The sequence below is a fragment of the Balaenoptera musculus genome, chromosome 18 (genome assembly GCF_009873245.2).
Source record: "Balaenoptera musculus isolate JJ_BM4_2016_0621 chromosome 18, mBalMus1.pri.v3, whole genome shotgun sequence".
Lineage (NCBI taxonomy): Eukaryota > Metazoa > Chordata > Mammalia > Artiodactyla > Balaenopteridae > Balaenoptera > Balaenoptera musculus.
Genome location: NC_045802.1, coordinates 33201147 through 33218090, shown reverse-complemented (window position 1 = coordinate 33218090; position 16944 = coordinate 33201147). Strand labels below are relative to the sequence as shown.

Here is a 16944-nt window from a genome sequence, read left to right as displayed (position 1 = left end):
CAGAAATGTCAGAAAGTACATAGAGAATATTGAGTTATCCACCTTCTTGTACAGATGCACTAATACATTTACCCTAGGGAATGAAATTAAGCAGAGCTTCAACCTTAACTGTGTTTCTTGACATTTTTGCGTGTAATTTTGTAAGCATAATACTGCTCTGCTAACTCTTTTGGAGAAGAAGCCTATCATATCAGTTTTTATAAAGTACGTCTTTAATGGAGATTCATTTTATCCCCAAGGCTACTGTGATTTGACTATATATATAAAAATGCTAAAGCACACTTTATATTTCGTCTGATCCTTTTATAGGGGAAGTTGTAGAAATTTATCTCTTTGGTAAGTAATACAGATACTCTCAGTATGGTCAAGTTAATTTAATAAGTTTTCTTTGAGTGTACTAATTATGACTGGTTGTTTTGATAGTTTTATTTTTATTCCTATAAATAATTCTTTTTCCATTTGCATCTTATTCTAAGGCTTATAAGATAGGATAGTGTACATATTGATATTGTGAAAAAGACTTCTTCATTCTTACTCTCATAAGAATTTAGTTTTTTATTTCTTGCTAAGTAGCAGGAAACATTGGCTGAGCAGTCGTATAAAGGAGAGTAGAGAAAATGACCTGTCAAAGATTTTTGAGGCTGGGAGATTGGGGACCTTTACTATATGATATTGACGTGGTTATACAACATATAAAGGAAGGTGTGACAGAAACAGGCTCATGACTTCACTCAACAAATACTTATTGAGTTTAATTATAAGTATAAAGCTTTGGAAAGGTGATGAATAAAATAGAAAAGGTTCTCGCTATTAGTGAGCTTCCAGGTTGGTGGGTGTTATTGAGGTGTGTGATACTACCTTTGATAATTTTGTATTACAGTGTGATAATTGTTGTGGTAGGAAAACCCTATGTGGTTTGTAAGCCTATAGATCTTGTGTGGCCAGGGAAGACTTACCCAAGGAAGTAAGAGCTAATGTGAGCCCTGATGGATTAGTGTGAGGCAAGAAGGTGAGATGGCCGAGGAGGAGGCATATATAAATTTTTTAAAAAAATAAATTTATTTATTTTTTATTTTTGGCTGCATTGGGTCTTTGTTGCTGTGTGCGGGCTTTCTCTAGTTGCGGTGAGCGGGGGCTGCTCTTCGTTGAGGTTCACAGCCTTCTCATTGCAGTGTCTTCTCTTGTTGCAGAGCACGGGCTCTAGGTGCGTGGACTTCAGTAGTTGTGGCACGCAGGCTCAGTAGTTGTGGCATGCGAGCTCTAGAGCGCAGGCTCAGTAGTTGTGGCACATGGGCTTAGTTGCTCTGTGGCATGTGGAATCTTCCTGGACCAGGGCTCGAACCCATGTCCCCTGCATTCGCAGGTGGATTCTTAACCACTGCGCCACCAAGGAAGTCCTGGAGGCATATATAAATTTATTTTGAATTTCCCAAAGGTACCTCAAACTTAATACCTCCAAAACCAAATTCATCGTTCTTGCCCATAAATATGTCATTCCCTCAAATTATAATACTTTGTTGCCAGCTTGCAAAGCAACAGAACAATGTTGTGATCTTAGATATATTCCCCTCGCTCATTTCCTTTGTTCAGTCAGACACTAATATTTTGGATTGTGTTTATATATATATATATATTTCTTTTCTTTCCATTACCCTATTTTCTACCTTCATTTAGGAAGGGCTTCAGTTCTTGCTTGGATAACTTCAGTAGGTCTACACTCATTTCTATGCCTCTAGTATTTATCTTTCAGTCCATTGTCCACACTGCTCCTAGTTGGGTTTTCCAAAGTGCAAATTTGATTATGTTGTTTTCTTATGATAAATACCCTAATAGCTCTCTATAGTTTTTAGTTTTTACAAAAAAGAAGAAAGCTTCTTGGTTTATTGTGAAATTTCTTTCCATAGTTGCACTCCTATGTACCTCCAGCTTCATCCTGTGCAGTTTGTTCTCATATCTCCTTTTGTGCCCCTTACAGGGGATGGCTTGTCATTCATGTACACTCTGTGCTAATCACTCTATTTGAAATGCAAGCTACACTTCTCAGCTAATGACTCAAGTTCTTTAAACCTGAGATCAAGCATCATTCCTCCAGGAATGATGCACATGCCTCCAGTCTTTCTCTCTTTATTGCTGGTAATTTTCATAGATTTTGGGTGGTTAGTTTGCTTTGACTTTGCCACCAGACACTATGCTTACTAAACACAGTGATCATACTCTCTTAAACTCTGTACCCCTAGTCCCTGCTACTCTGAGAAACACATAATAGTCATGCTATTAGAAATTTATTGAATAAAGGAAAATGACGGTATAGGACCAGTTATCAGGGTGTACTTAGATATTAGGTTAATGAGTATGGCTTTTATAATGAAGCCACTAAAGGTTTAAGAGCAAAGGAGTCATGATATATGTGGTATCTTTTAGATGGAACAGCAGTATTCAAAAAACAAAGTTTGTAGATAAGAAGATAATATTGGCTTTGAAAATACTGGAATGCTTTCTTAGTCTTGAAAAATGTTCATTAAGTTGGAAATATATTTATAGACTGGCTTACAGTCTGGAATGCAGATGTGAAGCTGAGCTAGTGATAGGGACTTGGAAGCCATCAGTGTATGGAGCCCCTAACCCTAATCCTAACCCTGAGCCCAACCCTAACTCTCTCAAGGCTACATTTGTGAAATATTTGTATTTTTTTAAATGATTTTTTAAATTTTTTATTTTTAAAAGGCAGTCAAATACTTGTTCTTGATTATGAGACAGTACTCTATTTGAATTCACCTCTGCTAGTAGAGGTTTTTAGTCATGATGATGGCAAGGTGGAGCTGTTTGAATACAGGATGGTGACTTGTGATGAGTGACTGTATCAATTAGAAAACTCTTTGGATTCACCAAATTTTATTATTTGCTTTCCTCCCACAAAGTGTTGCACTAAGGACTTGAAAGACTAATTTATCATTAATTTCCCAAGGATTAATGATAAATAAAATGGACTTTATCCTCTTAAACTGTTGTTGAAGGTTAGAGCCTGCATCAGGTCCTTAACCCTCATGATGTTGTAGTAAGAAAAAAGAAAGTAATTGATGCATTTACAAAGTGGAGTTATTTATTAATAAAATATTAAAGTGGAATTCTTTTAAATCATGTTGATAAACTTAAGACAAGTTTCAAGTATAAGTTTTTGCAGGTAGGGGTCAGGGAATTCAGTACAATGCCTAGCTCTCTATTATTTTACACAAAGTTGCAATGATATTTAGGGACTTTTAAGAAAAATGCCAGGGTTCTGGATAACTGCGGGCCCAGTTTGTTCTGCTGAGAGGAGATGGTCACACATTTCATTTCTGGCTTTGTCTGCTCCTTTGCAAATGAATGATTTTGGTGGGACCTGGAGGGACCTAGAGAAAAGCTGTGGGTGACTTAGCAAAAACCTACCACTCCTTTCATAAAACTTTATGTTCTACCAACAGATCATTAGAATCAAATTTCTAGATGAAGAATAGTGCTTTTTATTTTCATCTTTCTCTCTTTCTTGTGTGTTTTTGTTTTTTTTTCTTTTTTCCTTTTCAGTTTGAAAAAGAGTTTACTGAACACCAAGAAACTCAGGCTCAATTGCAGAAAAAAGAAGCAAAGATTAACGAGCTTCAAGCAGAGTTACAAGCTTTTAAATCACAGGTAAAATACCATCAACCTGGAGTGAATTTGGGTATTGAAAGCTCACCAGGGGAACAAAGGTCGTATCATATCTTCATAGCATCAAAATGTTGAAACTTTAATTTCCCTTGTATGTTTTCATATTATTGTTTATATGTATTTCTATTCTGCTGTGTTTATTTTTAAAATTATTTTGCCCCTTTTTCTCTGTTTGCATTTTTAAGAATGTCTAAACTTTTACTAATCTGCTTCCTTATGTTTCGTTTGGGTTTTGTACCTGATGTCATGTGTTTGCTAGGTAATTAAGCATTAAGGGTAAGAAAGTCTTTTATTCTTAGATTTGTCATTCATCACTGATCTTTATCCCACTACAGAAAATTATTGCTCAAGCTATTTATTTTTCAAAACCTTCAGCCTGTGGGTACCTTGCAGTGAAAGATAACCTCTGGCTGAATGAGAACATTTTCTGATAATTTTTCAATTTCCAAAAGTAAACAGATTTAAAGCATGACAAAAAAGAGAGCAAATCTGGATTATGGAGCAGATAATACATACACTCACGTACGCTCTCTACACATAAAGCATTTAGGTAGCAAGAAATACATCATCTGCATGTTTTAAATGGATGAAAGTAAGGAAGTAGAATTTTCACAGCTAAATTTTTTCATGTAGACTTACACATAAGATGATGAGCAGTAAGTATAGTTTTGCTGTTTTCCTTTCATCCTAATTTATGGTTATGTTGAAATAGTCTTAGGTATACTATTTCCTATGTTATTTTGAGAGTTTGTTTTCTTTTATACTTTAGTGTATAGTTTTGTTGCAGAGTCTGTCTGAAGATACCCTAAGAGCTATCTGTTAGTGTTCAGTTTTGGAAAAAAAAAAAAATTAGAATCTATCTACAAGAAAATTCTCAATGATCATCTTTCTTTAGTGCTGCAAGAGAAGGTACCACAATTTGTTGAAAGTTTTCATCTTTCTTATGTGGCTCTTTGTCTCTCATATTAAAGAAACATTTGTGTTTTTAAATTTCAGATTGAGTTATAGACAATGGCTGAAATATTCATGAAAAGTTTTCCTGGTCTGGGCTAGTATAAATTTAGACTTTCCTTTCTTTTTAATTTTTCCCAGTTGAAGCATTACTCGTAAATCTACTCTAGAAAATTTCAGTTTATAGAAAACATATTCACCATCCTTGGATATGTTATTGCTGCATGTGCTTTTATATAAAATGGGAATATATTTACATTTTGAAACAGATTAAATCAAGGAATCTCCTGTGTTGTTTTAAATTGTGTACAAAGATGACGTTTGTTTATGTCTATTAGAGGAAAGCCTGTAATTAGAGACTTGACACTGGACACAATATTCATTTTTGAATAACAACTGACAAATACTTCCTTTGGATAAGTTTGTATTTCTCATGAAATCTATGCATTTGTCTCAATATACTTCTCTTTGATCAAAGCTATGCTGATTATAAAGGTTATGAATAAAATATGTTTTATTATCTGTGACTTCATTACTTCAGTCACTTAACAGCCAAGTAACTGTTAGGTGCTGGCTATAGAATGGGGGGCAAGGTGGTCACAGTGTCTGGCCCCCTCAGTGATAAGTCTGTCACACCCATCAAAATCTAGAGCAAATCTAGAGCATTTTTGCTCTAGATTTTGCTCTAGATTCTATCACTCTAGATTTTTGCTCTAGATTTTTTAAGACATTAAAATTTTGTTTTAAGACATTAATTGTTAACCATAAATGTATACTGAGTGTGAGTATAGTGTACATACATCCTTAACATTGAGAGGGCTGTGCTATTCATGATCACAGCAACCCAGCATAACACTAAAGTGATTCTTCTTTATACTTAATGTTTTTTGATAAGGCATGTTTTTTGACTGTGGTCTCAACTTCTCTTAAATACTTTTTCTTTGTGCTGACCTTGGATATCGACTTCAAGCCTTTATACATGATCTATTTTCCATAATTGTGCCATAAAACTTTTAAATGATTTATTAATACTCCTATAGCTATATGGCTCAGAGTTGAAGTTAGTAATTTCAGGAAATAACCATATCACAAAAAATTATTTATCAACCCAGATCACCTTTATGATAGTAAAAATGCATCTATTGTTATTATGCCATGGAAACATAAGGACAGAAGTGCCTAGTTGTCACAGGGACCAGATCGTGACATGCTCTTGCAGGTCCTACTAAGAATCTTAGATTTTTTTTCTCAAGGGCAAAGGCATGATGTGGCAATATTATTTACCTCTCCTTTTCTGGATCTTATTTTTTTTTACTTACCACTTAAATGCTGGTGTCTTGTAGAATTCTGTATATAAACCTTTCCTCATGCTACATACTCTGGGTGAACATATCTACACCCATGGCTTCTTCAGCTGTCCTATAGAGACTGCTGACTTTCAGATCTTTTAGACCCATATTGCCATTTGCCTCCTGGACATCTCCACCTGGTTGGCCATAACTACCTCAAAACGGGGAGTAATATTTCTGACAATTACATTTTTATGAAAACAAAAGCTATAATATTCTTAAATTGGGAAAAAATATCTTTGAAATTTTGTTTTTAGGTTAAACCACATGATGTTACTGAAATTCAGTTGTTTTTGGTTTAAAATAATACCTTATTTTTGAGAAAAGTGTACTTCAGCGTGTTTTGTAGAGAGTTCTTTGTCATATTTCTTCTTTTTCCTTCCCCTATAGTTTGGTGCCTTGCCACCTGGTACCTATTTGCCTTCTTCAAAAGAAAATGGAACTGGCCACGCAGCACTTCCTCCACCGCCACCACTGTCCTCTTGTGGAGGTGTGCCCCCTCCACCCCCACCTGCACCCCCTCCCCTTCCAGGAATGCCCATGCCATTTGGTGGTGGTCCTGTGCCTCCACCACCTCCCCTGGGATTTCTCAGTGGACGAACCTCTCCCCCACCACCAACCCTGCCTTTTGGGTTAAAACCAAAGAAAGAATTTAAACCGGAGACCAACATGAGAAGATTGAATTGGTTAAAGGTAAAACAGAAATAAATAGAGAAATAATACTGTTACCTAGATTAAAACTTAAATATAATTGTATATAGTTTCCAATGGGAACCCTATTCAAAATGACATTAAATAAACAGGCATTATTTTAAATAAAAATGTTGAGTCAAAGCCCTTTGCTATTGACTAAAGCTCTCTGGTTTATAAATTGGGTAGGAGTTGATGTTAGTTGTTACAATGGGATTTGATTGTAATTAAATTGGCAGTTCAACATTATTGTGGTTATACTCTGTATTTTGAAGTGTTTTTCAAAAGTACAAAAAAATTAGTATTCTTAGGAACTTTTTTATGTTGGTAGCATTGGGAAAAGTATTACTACTTGTCAGAAGTGGATAGTTAGTCGAGACATAGGAATTCTGAATCCTGCAGAATGATGGTTTCATGGTCACATAAATTGAGCATTGCTAAAGACTAGGAGAAGTATAATTGAGAAGAAATAAACTTCATTTCATTCAACTTCAAATCCCCAAGTATTTGAGAGTGGAACCTTTTTTTTTCCCTGATAACACCTTAACTTCCTGTAGAACTTGTATTTCATTGAACATACTTTGGGAAAAAATCTTACAGAGATTACTTCATAAATATCTGCTGGCAGCTCTGGGGCACTGGGTGTATACGTGGTGATTGGGTGTGGGAGACAGATGAAACACTCAACTGTTTGTGAATCTGTCTTCTCTCTGGCTGCAGATCAGACCTCAGGAAATGACTGAAGACTGTTTCTGGGTAAAAGCAAATGAAAATAAGTATGAAAATATGGATTTGCTTTGTAAACTTGAGAATACGTTTTGTTGCCAACCAAAAGGTAAGTTTAATATCTTGGTTATTTGTTACTCTTAGTATTTTAATATTGTAACTTTTTATATGTTTACCTTTAGAAAGTATTGTGTCATATAAATGGTATTTTTATGTTACTAATGGATAAATGAATAATCCAATGAATAATCTGAAGTTAATTTTTTATATAGAGTATCAATTGAACAATTTTTAAAATACAAATGATTTAATACAAAACTTAAAAAAATTTCTTTATAATACCTTCTTTGAAGATATTCTAAATTAGACTTTCATAAAGGAGGGTATTTTCAGAGAAAATTTTGGTGTGAAAATTCCCTGTAGTCAATGAGAAATAGAAAAATGAAAACAAAATGTAAGTCTTCCTCTAGTCAGAATTTTCCCACCCTTTAATGTTACAGTGACTATCACATAATTAATTAGTATGACTCACATGGGATAGAAATATCAAATTTATAGAGCATCTTGAAAATTAGTTTGAAATAGAGTCTATGAGTAGATTATAACATTTTTTCATTAAATGCAATGGAATTCATTTTCAAAAGCCATCACAGATAGCTTTTACCTGTACAATGTGATTTTTCTCTTTTTAACAATTATATTTAGGAATTACTCTTGTCTGAAATTTGATTTTGTCTCATCCAGTGTCATGGGCCTACCACTTATGTTTCAGGGCTGATATGCACATACACTGTTCAGTTCATTTTTAAGTAACACATTTTAGGTTTGTAGTACAAGGCACTTAGGTCAGTCATTATCTTTTTTTGTTTGTTTTAATTATTTTTTAAAATTATTATTATTATTTTTTAAATTTTTGGCTGCGTTGGGTCTTCGTTGCTGTGCGCGGGCTTTTCTCCATCTGGATGGAGATGGGAAGGCTTGGTGTAGACAGAAGAATTGACTTCTTAAAGTACCCACTGTGTACTAGGCACCATGCTAGATGCTTTATATACGTGATTTAACTTGATCATCACAGCAACCAAAGGATGTTGGCAGATAGCAAAAAAATCATTTGCTTTCCTTTGAAATGCTTTCTAAAATATAAATTAAAAACTTTTAAAAAAATAATTGTAAGTTAGAAACTCTAAAAGGTAATTGTAAATTAGATTTCTAGAATTTGTGTTAAATCCAAAGCCTTTATCAGATATTTTGGAACACCATTGGTCTTGACCAAAATAGTAAAAATGATATATTTTGATCTTTGAAAACCAGGGGCATTTTCTTAGCAAGCTTATCATAGGAAAACTTGTGAAGTAAGCAGATCTTAATTTTATCTTTTGATTATGGAGAATCAAAATTTTCTTTGAATAAGATTAGTGCACTCTTCAGGCAATCAAGGAAACTATATGGCAGTTAAAATGTGTATTTACATGTAAAACACTTCAGAATTTCAGATTTCATAATCTGGAATTGATTAGTTTTCCCTCTGCTTTTCTAGTAGGTAGAAAGGGTGGTACCTAAAAGCTATTTAAGTAATTCTGCGATCCAGCTTCTCTCTTTTTTTTCCCTCTTTACTCTGATTACTTTCTTAATTAATGAGGCTCAAAAGGGAAACTTGTTAGCATGTCTTTAATTTAGCTGTAGTGTTGGCCCTAAATGAAATAATTGGACCTTTAAAAAATTCTTGTTATCTAACTTTAGTCTACGATTTAAGGTTGAAAAAAATCAACATATTTGCTCAATCTAATACTAGTTGTAAAGGTTAAGGTGAGGAAATAATGATCCTTTTCTGAATATTCCATATATCAGTGCCTCTTTGGCTTGGTGCATGCATCCACGCTGCCCTGAATCTCTCTTTGGTTTGACTTAGAGGCTGGCAGAGGCTATGACTTCTTATCTCTCAGCTCAAATGCTGCTTCCTCTTTTCTGGGACAGTAGATGATATTTCCATGATCAACAGAAAGATGGGGAAGCCCAGGGTTGTAACACGGGGCAGTGCCAACATTTCACAATGCCAAGAGGTGGCGAGATGAGAAGGTGACTATTTTTTGGTTTGGATTTTAAAGAATAATTCCTAGAAAGCATTATTTGAGGAGCCTTAAGTGTTCTTTTTGGAATTATTAGTATTTCATTAGAAAAGGCTATTAATTGCTGCTTTCAGAAAGACAGGACTTCAGTAGATATTTTATAGGAAAGGTCAGAAAGGAAGGCAAGAGAAAGGTGCCTAGAAAACTTTGACAAGACAGAGGGCTGGTGGATAGGTTGCTCCTTGTCTCTTTATTCGTGGCCTGGCTGCTAATATTTGCCTGTTTCACGTGACACCAAAGGTTACTTTGAATCAATTTTGTCATTTCTGCAGAATTCAAAATTAAACCTATTATTCATTGTTGAGTTCCAGGTAGAAATATAGTTGCTCTCCACTCTCTAGCAGGCAGGGGGAGATAGAGGCACGGGCTGCTAGTTGATTGTCATCATTGGCTTGCATCACAACTTGGCAGGGAAGGACAAAGAATTCAGATTACTGAAGAATTGTGGATTTTTAGAGAAAAGATTTTTTTTTTTTTTATTGAAGTACCTGTTTGGACTAAGAACGAGGGCTCTTTCTCTGACATAGTTGAATGTTCCATTCCAGGCATTTTAAATGGTAGATGCCAATCTTTGTGCTTCCTAAGCATTTGAAATTGGCAGAAAGGAAAAAAAAAAAAAAAGGAACTGGATCCAATAATCTAAAAAGAACCTTGGGATTTTCTCTCATGTTCTTTATTTTTTGTCACTAAGTATGGCTATTTTACACTGCTTTAAGTTTATGAGACATTTAGGTTAAGATTGTTGGGTTTCAGAGGTCTCATACCCTGGGAGTTGGACAAGGAAGAGGAACTAATAATCCCTACTGAGTACCTGTGGTATACCAGCCCTGAGCTGGATCTTCTTCATGTGACCTTGTTTAATCTTTACCACATCTCTGCTGAGGTTTTTCTCTTGGTCTACGATTGCAAAACAGTTCTAACTCCCCACAATAGCACTCTGCCCCACTGACTCATAGATGGAGCAAGGTGTTCTTGGTAAGCGAGTTGGACATTTCCTCTTAACTCATGTTGCCCTTTATTATAGTCCTTCTTTTTTTTCCAGTTAGATTTTACTTACTTTGCTTTCTAAATTAATCCCCTCCCTGTGACTTTTATAGCATTGCTTCAGTGGGGCGTGTCTTGTGTCATATCTTAAGGAGTACGGAAACCCCCGTCTAAGCCATTTCCTATGAAATCAACATTTTTTTTTCTGATTCAGTAGTATCATTTTCTTTTTTTTTTAATTCATTTTATTTGTTTATTTATTTATTTATTTTGGCTGCATTGGGTCTTTGTTGCTGGGCTTTCTCTAGTTGCGGCAAGCACGGGCTACTCTTTTGTTGCGGTGCGTGGGCTTCTCATTGCAGTGGCTTCTCTTGCTGCAGAGCACGGGCTCTAGGCGCACGGGCTTCAGTAGTTGTGGCTTGTGGGCTCAGTAGTTGTGGCACATGGACTTAGTTGCTCCATGGCATGTGGGATCTTCCTGGACCAGGGCTCGAACCCGTGTCCCCTGCATTGGTAGGCGGATTCTTAACCACTGCGCCACCAGGGAAGCCTATCATTTTCTTTTTTATACTTTATTTCCCTATTAAGTATCTCACTTTGTTTTCCTTGCTTCTCTTCATCCTAAACTTCTGAGATACATCTTAGCTTTCCATAGTTTAGATTCTTTTGAAAATAACATGTAGGCATTTTTCCTGATCATCTTTTTCTTTTCTTTTTCTCATCTGCCTCTTTAATTTCTTCTGCTTTTTCTCTTTATCCTATTTGGCTACCGTTGTTCAAGTCGACAAGTATTTACAGGGAACATGTTGTATGTGAGGCCTTGTGTTTGGCACTGAGGACGCTGTGGTGAGGGGCCCTGTACTCATGTTACTCTGTGGCCTCGGTGAAGCGCAGTCAAGTTCGCAGGTGAAGTCTAAGAACAAGGAGTGGGACAACCAGTGCTAATCTTGATTGTAGAAGAGACTGCCATGTTTTACTGTCTCTGGCTTCTGTTAAGACTTAACAAGGTTATAAAAAACATTGTTTGTATATCTCTCAGAAATTTAATCACAATGTTCATATACTATATTGAACATTTGGTATCATCAAAATAATGCTAATGACCTGCATATTTTTTACCAGAGTGGAAGCATCTGTTGGTTAATTTTTACAGGCTGTTGGAAAATGGATTAACGTATACTAACAGGTTATTGGTGTTGGATTTATCGACTAAAATTAATATTAATTACTTTCATTATTCACAAACTGTTAACTTAATAGGGATTAAAGGGCTTTCTGAAAGTATATGAATAGTCTAATTCTCGTAGACTGATTTATTATGAAAATGTGATTCCACAATTGTTAGCTTTCTGAAGTAATCAAATTTTATAACAGGTGCATCATATTTGCCAGATAGGGCCAATAAACTGGTTTATAAATAATTTCTCAACTGCACAGTTATGGCATATGGAAACAGTTAATGGATTATGTACTTAAAAACAAATCAAGCTTAGATTTCTGACATCATAGTTCAGTGGACAAAGTATTGGGGTAGGGAGTGATAAACCATGGAGTATCCCAGTGACTTGGCTGTGTTGAGTTTGTTGCTTTGTATCTGAAACACAATTTATTCCTCTGTATGAACCAAAGTGTATAAAAAATCCTGAACTACCTCAGAAGCCTACATTAAGATGAACAATATAATTTATAACAGAAATATGGTTCTTGGGAGCATGTTAATATAGAGATGATGCCAAAATAAATGTAACATATCTTCAACATCTTAAAGGTTTCTGAAAAGACATTTGACAAACACTAATTTGGGAAGATTGGGGAGGAAGTCAGTGGTGAATTAAATATTTCTCTAGGGATTTATTTTGGTTCTTGTCTGTGGCTGAATCTCAAAAGAACTTAAGGAAATTATGAGATAGGTCAGGAATGTCTTGCTTGTTTCACCATTAGAGAGTATCTCATTGTTAGCAATTATATTCTCTGTTGGGTTGCAAAAGAAACAGAAATTTATTCTGAAAGCCTTAGAGAAATAAAACCTAAAGAGAGAGCGTAAAGAAAGGGGTTATTTAGGTTGGAGCCACAGGCAACTTTCAAGTCCACAAAATGCTTCAGTTACACACTTGGTTACCCAGCATATCTTTGGCATGGTGTGATAGAAGGTTTAAAGGTCCCTGTAAATAGACATGTTTCTTATATATTGTACTGATGCTATAAACAGAAAAGGAGGAGGCTTGGACTTGTGTGTACTGTATTGGGGGGGGTATGCCCATAAACATGGCTTTTTTTTCTTTCCTTTTTTCTATTCTCTTTTTTTCTTCTTCCACTGGAGAAAGGAATGGTATTAGGGCACTGGATTCAACTAGTGTCACTTGACTAGTGGTAGATAGGGGGATGCTGTCTCCCTTCCGTATTACAAGTAGCTCATCTTGGTATTTTAATTCTGATAGCATTTTCAGTGGTGCGCCTGTAGCTGTCAAACCTTAACAAAATTGTAAAGTCATTACATTCCATTGTCATCGCTTAGGATTTTGTCTCTTAGGATTTCTCTCCATTTCCTGCATCTTCTGTCTTCTTCCCCATTTACCCTGGCATCTCTTGTTGCCCTCTGATTGCTCAAAGTGCATTTTTCGATTGCCTTGTCTGCAGTATGTTCTATCACTCAGGACTCCCACTCATAGTTAGTGCACACCATTACTCTCCTGAAAATATAAATGAGGCTCCTCCTTCTGAATGTGCTATTTTAATCTTAAAATAATATTTTGTAAATCTGGCCATTCACTTCCTCTCTTCTCTACTCTCTCTGACCCCCATGCCCTCCTCCACACACACCACTTGCCAGGCTTGGAAGAGAGAGAATCACATGGAGTTAGCACTGTACCTGGATCCATCCCTGGAGCACAAGGAGGGAGTGGGATAGTGGTAGGAGAGTCATAAGGAGATAAGCGCTTCTTGCTGGATTCCATGCTATAGGAATTCGATATTAAATAAACAGTGTAGAGGGCAGACAGCAGAAGCAAGAAAAACTATAATCCTGCAGCCTGTGGAACAAAAACCACATTCACAGAAAGATAGACAAGATGAAAAGGCAGAGGGCTATATACCAGTTGAAGGAACAAGATAAAACCCCAGAAAAACAACTAAATGAAGTGGAGATAGGCAACCTTCCAGAAAAAGAATTCAGAATAATGATAGTGAAGATGATCCAGGACCTCGGAATAAGAATGGAGGCAAAGATCGAGAAGATGCCAGAAATGTTTAACAAAGACCTAGAAGAATTAAAGAACAAACAAACAGAGATGAACAATACAATAACTGAAATGAAAACTACACTAGAAGGAATCAATAGCAGCATAACTGAGGCAGAAGAACGGATAAGTGACCTGGAAGACAGAATGGTGGAATTCACTGCTGCGGAACAGACTAAAGAAAAAAGAATGAAAAGAAATGAAGACAGCCTAAGAGACCTCTGGGACAACATTAAACGCAGCAACATTCGCATTATAGGGGTCCCAGAAGGAGAAGAGAGAGAGAAAGGACCACAGAAAATATTTGAAGAGATTATAGTTGAAAACTTCCCTAACATGGGAAAGGAAATAGCCACCCAAGTCCAGGAAGTGCAGCGAGTCCCATACAGGATAAACCCAAGGAGAAACACACTGAGATACATAGTAATCAAGTTGGCAAAAATTAAAAACAAAGAAAAATTATTGAAAGCAACAAGGTTAAAATGACAAATAACATACAAGGGAACTCCCATAAGGTTAACAGCTGATTTCTCAGCAGAAACTCTGCAAGCCAGAAGGGAGTGACACGATATACTTAAAGTGATGAAAGGGAAGAACCTACAACCAAGATTACTCTACCCGACAAGGATCTCATTTAGATTTGATGGAGAGATCAAAAGCTTTACAGACAAGCAAAAGCTAAGAGAATTCAGCACCACCAAACCAGCTCTACAACAAATGCTAAAGGAACTTCTCTAAGTGGGAAACACAAGAGAAGAAAAGGACCTACAAAAACAAACCCAAAACAATTAAGAAAATGGTCATAGGAACATACATATCGATAATTACCTTAAACGTGAATGGATTAAATGCTCCAACCAAAAGACACAGGCTTGCTGAATGGATACAAAAACAAGACCCATATATATGCTGTCTACAAGAGACCCACTTCAGATCTAGGGACACATATAGACTGAAAGTGAGGGGATGGAAAAAGATATTCCATGCAAATGGAAATCAAAACAAAGCTGGAGTAGCAATTCTCATATCAGACAAAATAGACTTTAAAATAAAGACTATTACAAGAGACAAGGAAGGACACTACATAATGATCAAGGGATCAATCCAAGAAGAAGATATAACAATTATAAATATATATGCACCCAACATAGGATCACCTCAATACATAAGGCAACTGCTAACAGCTATAAAAAGAGGAAATTGACAGTAACACAATAATAGTGGGGGACTTTAACACCTCACTTACACCAATGGACAGATCATCCAAAATGAAAATAAATAAGGAAACAGAAGCTTTAAATGACACAATAGACCAGATAGATTTAATTGATATTTCTAGGACATTCCATCCAAAAACAGCAGATTACACTTTCTTCTCAAGTGCTCACGGAACATTCTCAAGGATAGATCACATCTTGGGTCACAAATCAAGCCTCAGTAAATTTAAGAAAATTGAAATCATATCAAGCATCTTTTCTGACCACAACACTATGAGATTAGAAATGAATTACAGGGAAAAAAACGTAAAAAACACAAACACATGGAGGCTAAACAATATGTTACTGAATAACCAAGAGATCACTGAAGAAATCAAAGAGGAAATCAAAAAAAAGTAAAAAATAAAAAATAAACAGTGTAGTAAATTCTTTTGTAACAGAATAAAAAACTTTCTGTGGAAATAACTTTATTGTAATTTTATAACTTTGAATTTCATAAGTTAGGTTTGGAGGTGATTATATATTCATGTGTTTAGGTAAGCTGGGTGTTGTTGTTGTTGTTGTTGTTTTGGTCCCTCAAGGTTAGGTCATTTGGGCATATGCTCTGATACCTTGAACATGTTCTATGTTTACCACAAGCTTTCTTGGCTGTCATCGCATCTGAGGAGAATGCCAGTTTAGAGACCTTTGCTTATCACAGCTCTGACTTGTCTAAGTAGGTGTCTGTGCCTTAAAAGAATGGATATTTCAAAGTCGGACACACACTACGCCAGGAGTTCTTAACTTGTGGCCTATGAACTTGGATAAGGAAAAAAAAATTAGCATCATCACTTTCATTAACCTCTAACTGAAATTTAGTTTTTCGTTCAATGATAAATATAGGCAACAAACACAGCAGTACCTATGTCGTTTCTACCTGTAAGGTTCATACGTACTTTCATATCACATGAGAATTGCTTCAGGTACATTGAAATATCATTGAAACTCATCACTACTTCAAAATTAGAGTAGTTATTAGACCTACAGCTAGACCTTGTTACTTAAGACATTAATAAAGAAGCATATTTTGTCTGTTGGGTCCTCCAGGAAGCAGATGCTGAGATGTTGAAGTGCAGGAGGGTTTTTTTAAGGGGCAAGGGATGGGTAATGCATGTGAAAGGTAAAAGGCGGTTGAGAGCAGGACTAGGCAGGAAGAACCTGGGACTATGATGAAAATCTGAGAAATTCTCAGGCAACGCAGCTGGGAGGGAGTGCTGGAGCCCAGAATGCCTGCCAGAGGAGTCCCAGGTTGGGCCCTGATGGCCAGGCCTGGCTACTTCTGCCATGCTCAGTCCTTGGCTGGGGCTCCAAAACTGAGGAGAACCCTGAGGGTGCTCACGGCTTGGAGCCTGTCAGCTAAGTGTGCTCCTTTGTAACCGAGTGGAAAGTTCTTTCCTAAAGGGAGATCTGATCAGTCCATCTCCATGGTTGCCAGACATGTTTGTTACCAGTCCATAAACAGTGTATTTTAATAACTGCGTTCGAGAACAATTTGCTTCCTTTGAAATCTTATGTATTTAAATTATGCATTTAAAAATTATTCTGAGAAGGGGTCTACTTCTCTGATTGCCAGTGGGGCTCCATGGCAAAAAAGGTTATGGACCCTGCTGCAGCATGTAGAGGTGGGAGTGAGGTGGAGGTCAGGGGCCTCGCCTCAACTGCTGCCTATTCACAGGTATGTGGTTTTTGGGTTTGTTTGTTTTGTAATTGAAAGGGCTAGTGTGTTATTTGTAATGAGATATTTCATCCAACTTAGAATAATTTTTTATGGTGGTTCCAACATCTGGCCATCCATTTTTTAAATCCATGTTAACAGACCATAATGCATTTGTTAATAAAAGCATATATCAAAAATGGAAAAAAAAATAGAAAACTTATTCCCTAATTAGACAGTAATAAAACAACAGTATTAATAATGTGTCTTTCTTTTTAGCAGTTATGT

The 16944-nt window shown here is 36.2% G+C and overlaps 1 protein-coding gene across 2 annotated transcripts in view; it reads left to right on the top strand.

Moving 5' to 3' along the window:
- Positions 1–16944, top strand: part of DIAPH3 (diaphanous related formin 3) — a 563950-nt gene that overhangs the window by 217010 nt on the left and 329996 nt on the right. For both annotated transcript variants that reach the window (XM_036831862.1, XM_036831861.1), the window contains 3 exons: positions 3562–3666; positions 6375–6677; positions 7395–7509. In XM_036831862.1, coding sequence (XP_036687757.1) covers positions 3562–3666; positions 6375–6677; positions 7395–7509 — 523 coding nt within the window. The remainder of the gene's footprint in view (positions 1–3561; positions 3667–6374; positions 6678–7394; positions 7510–16944) is intronic.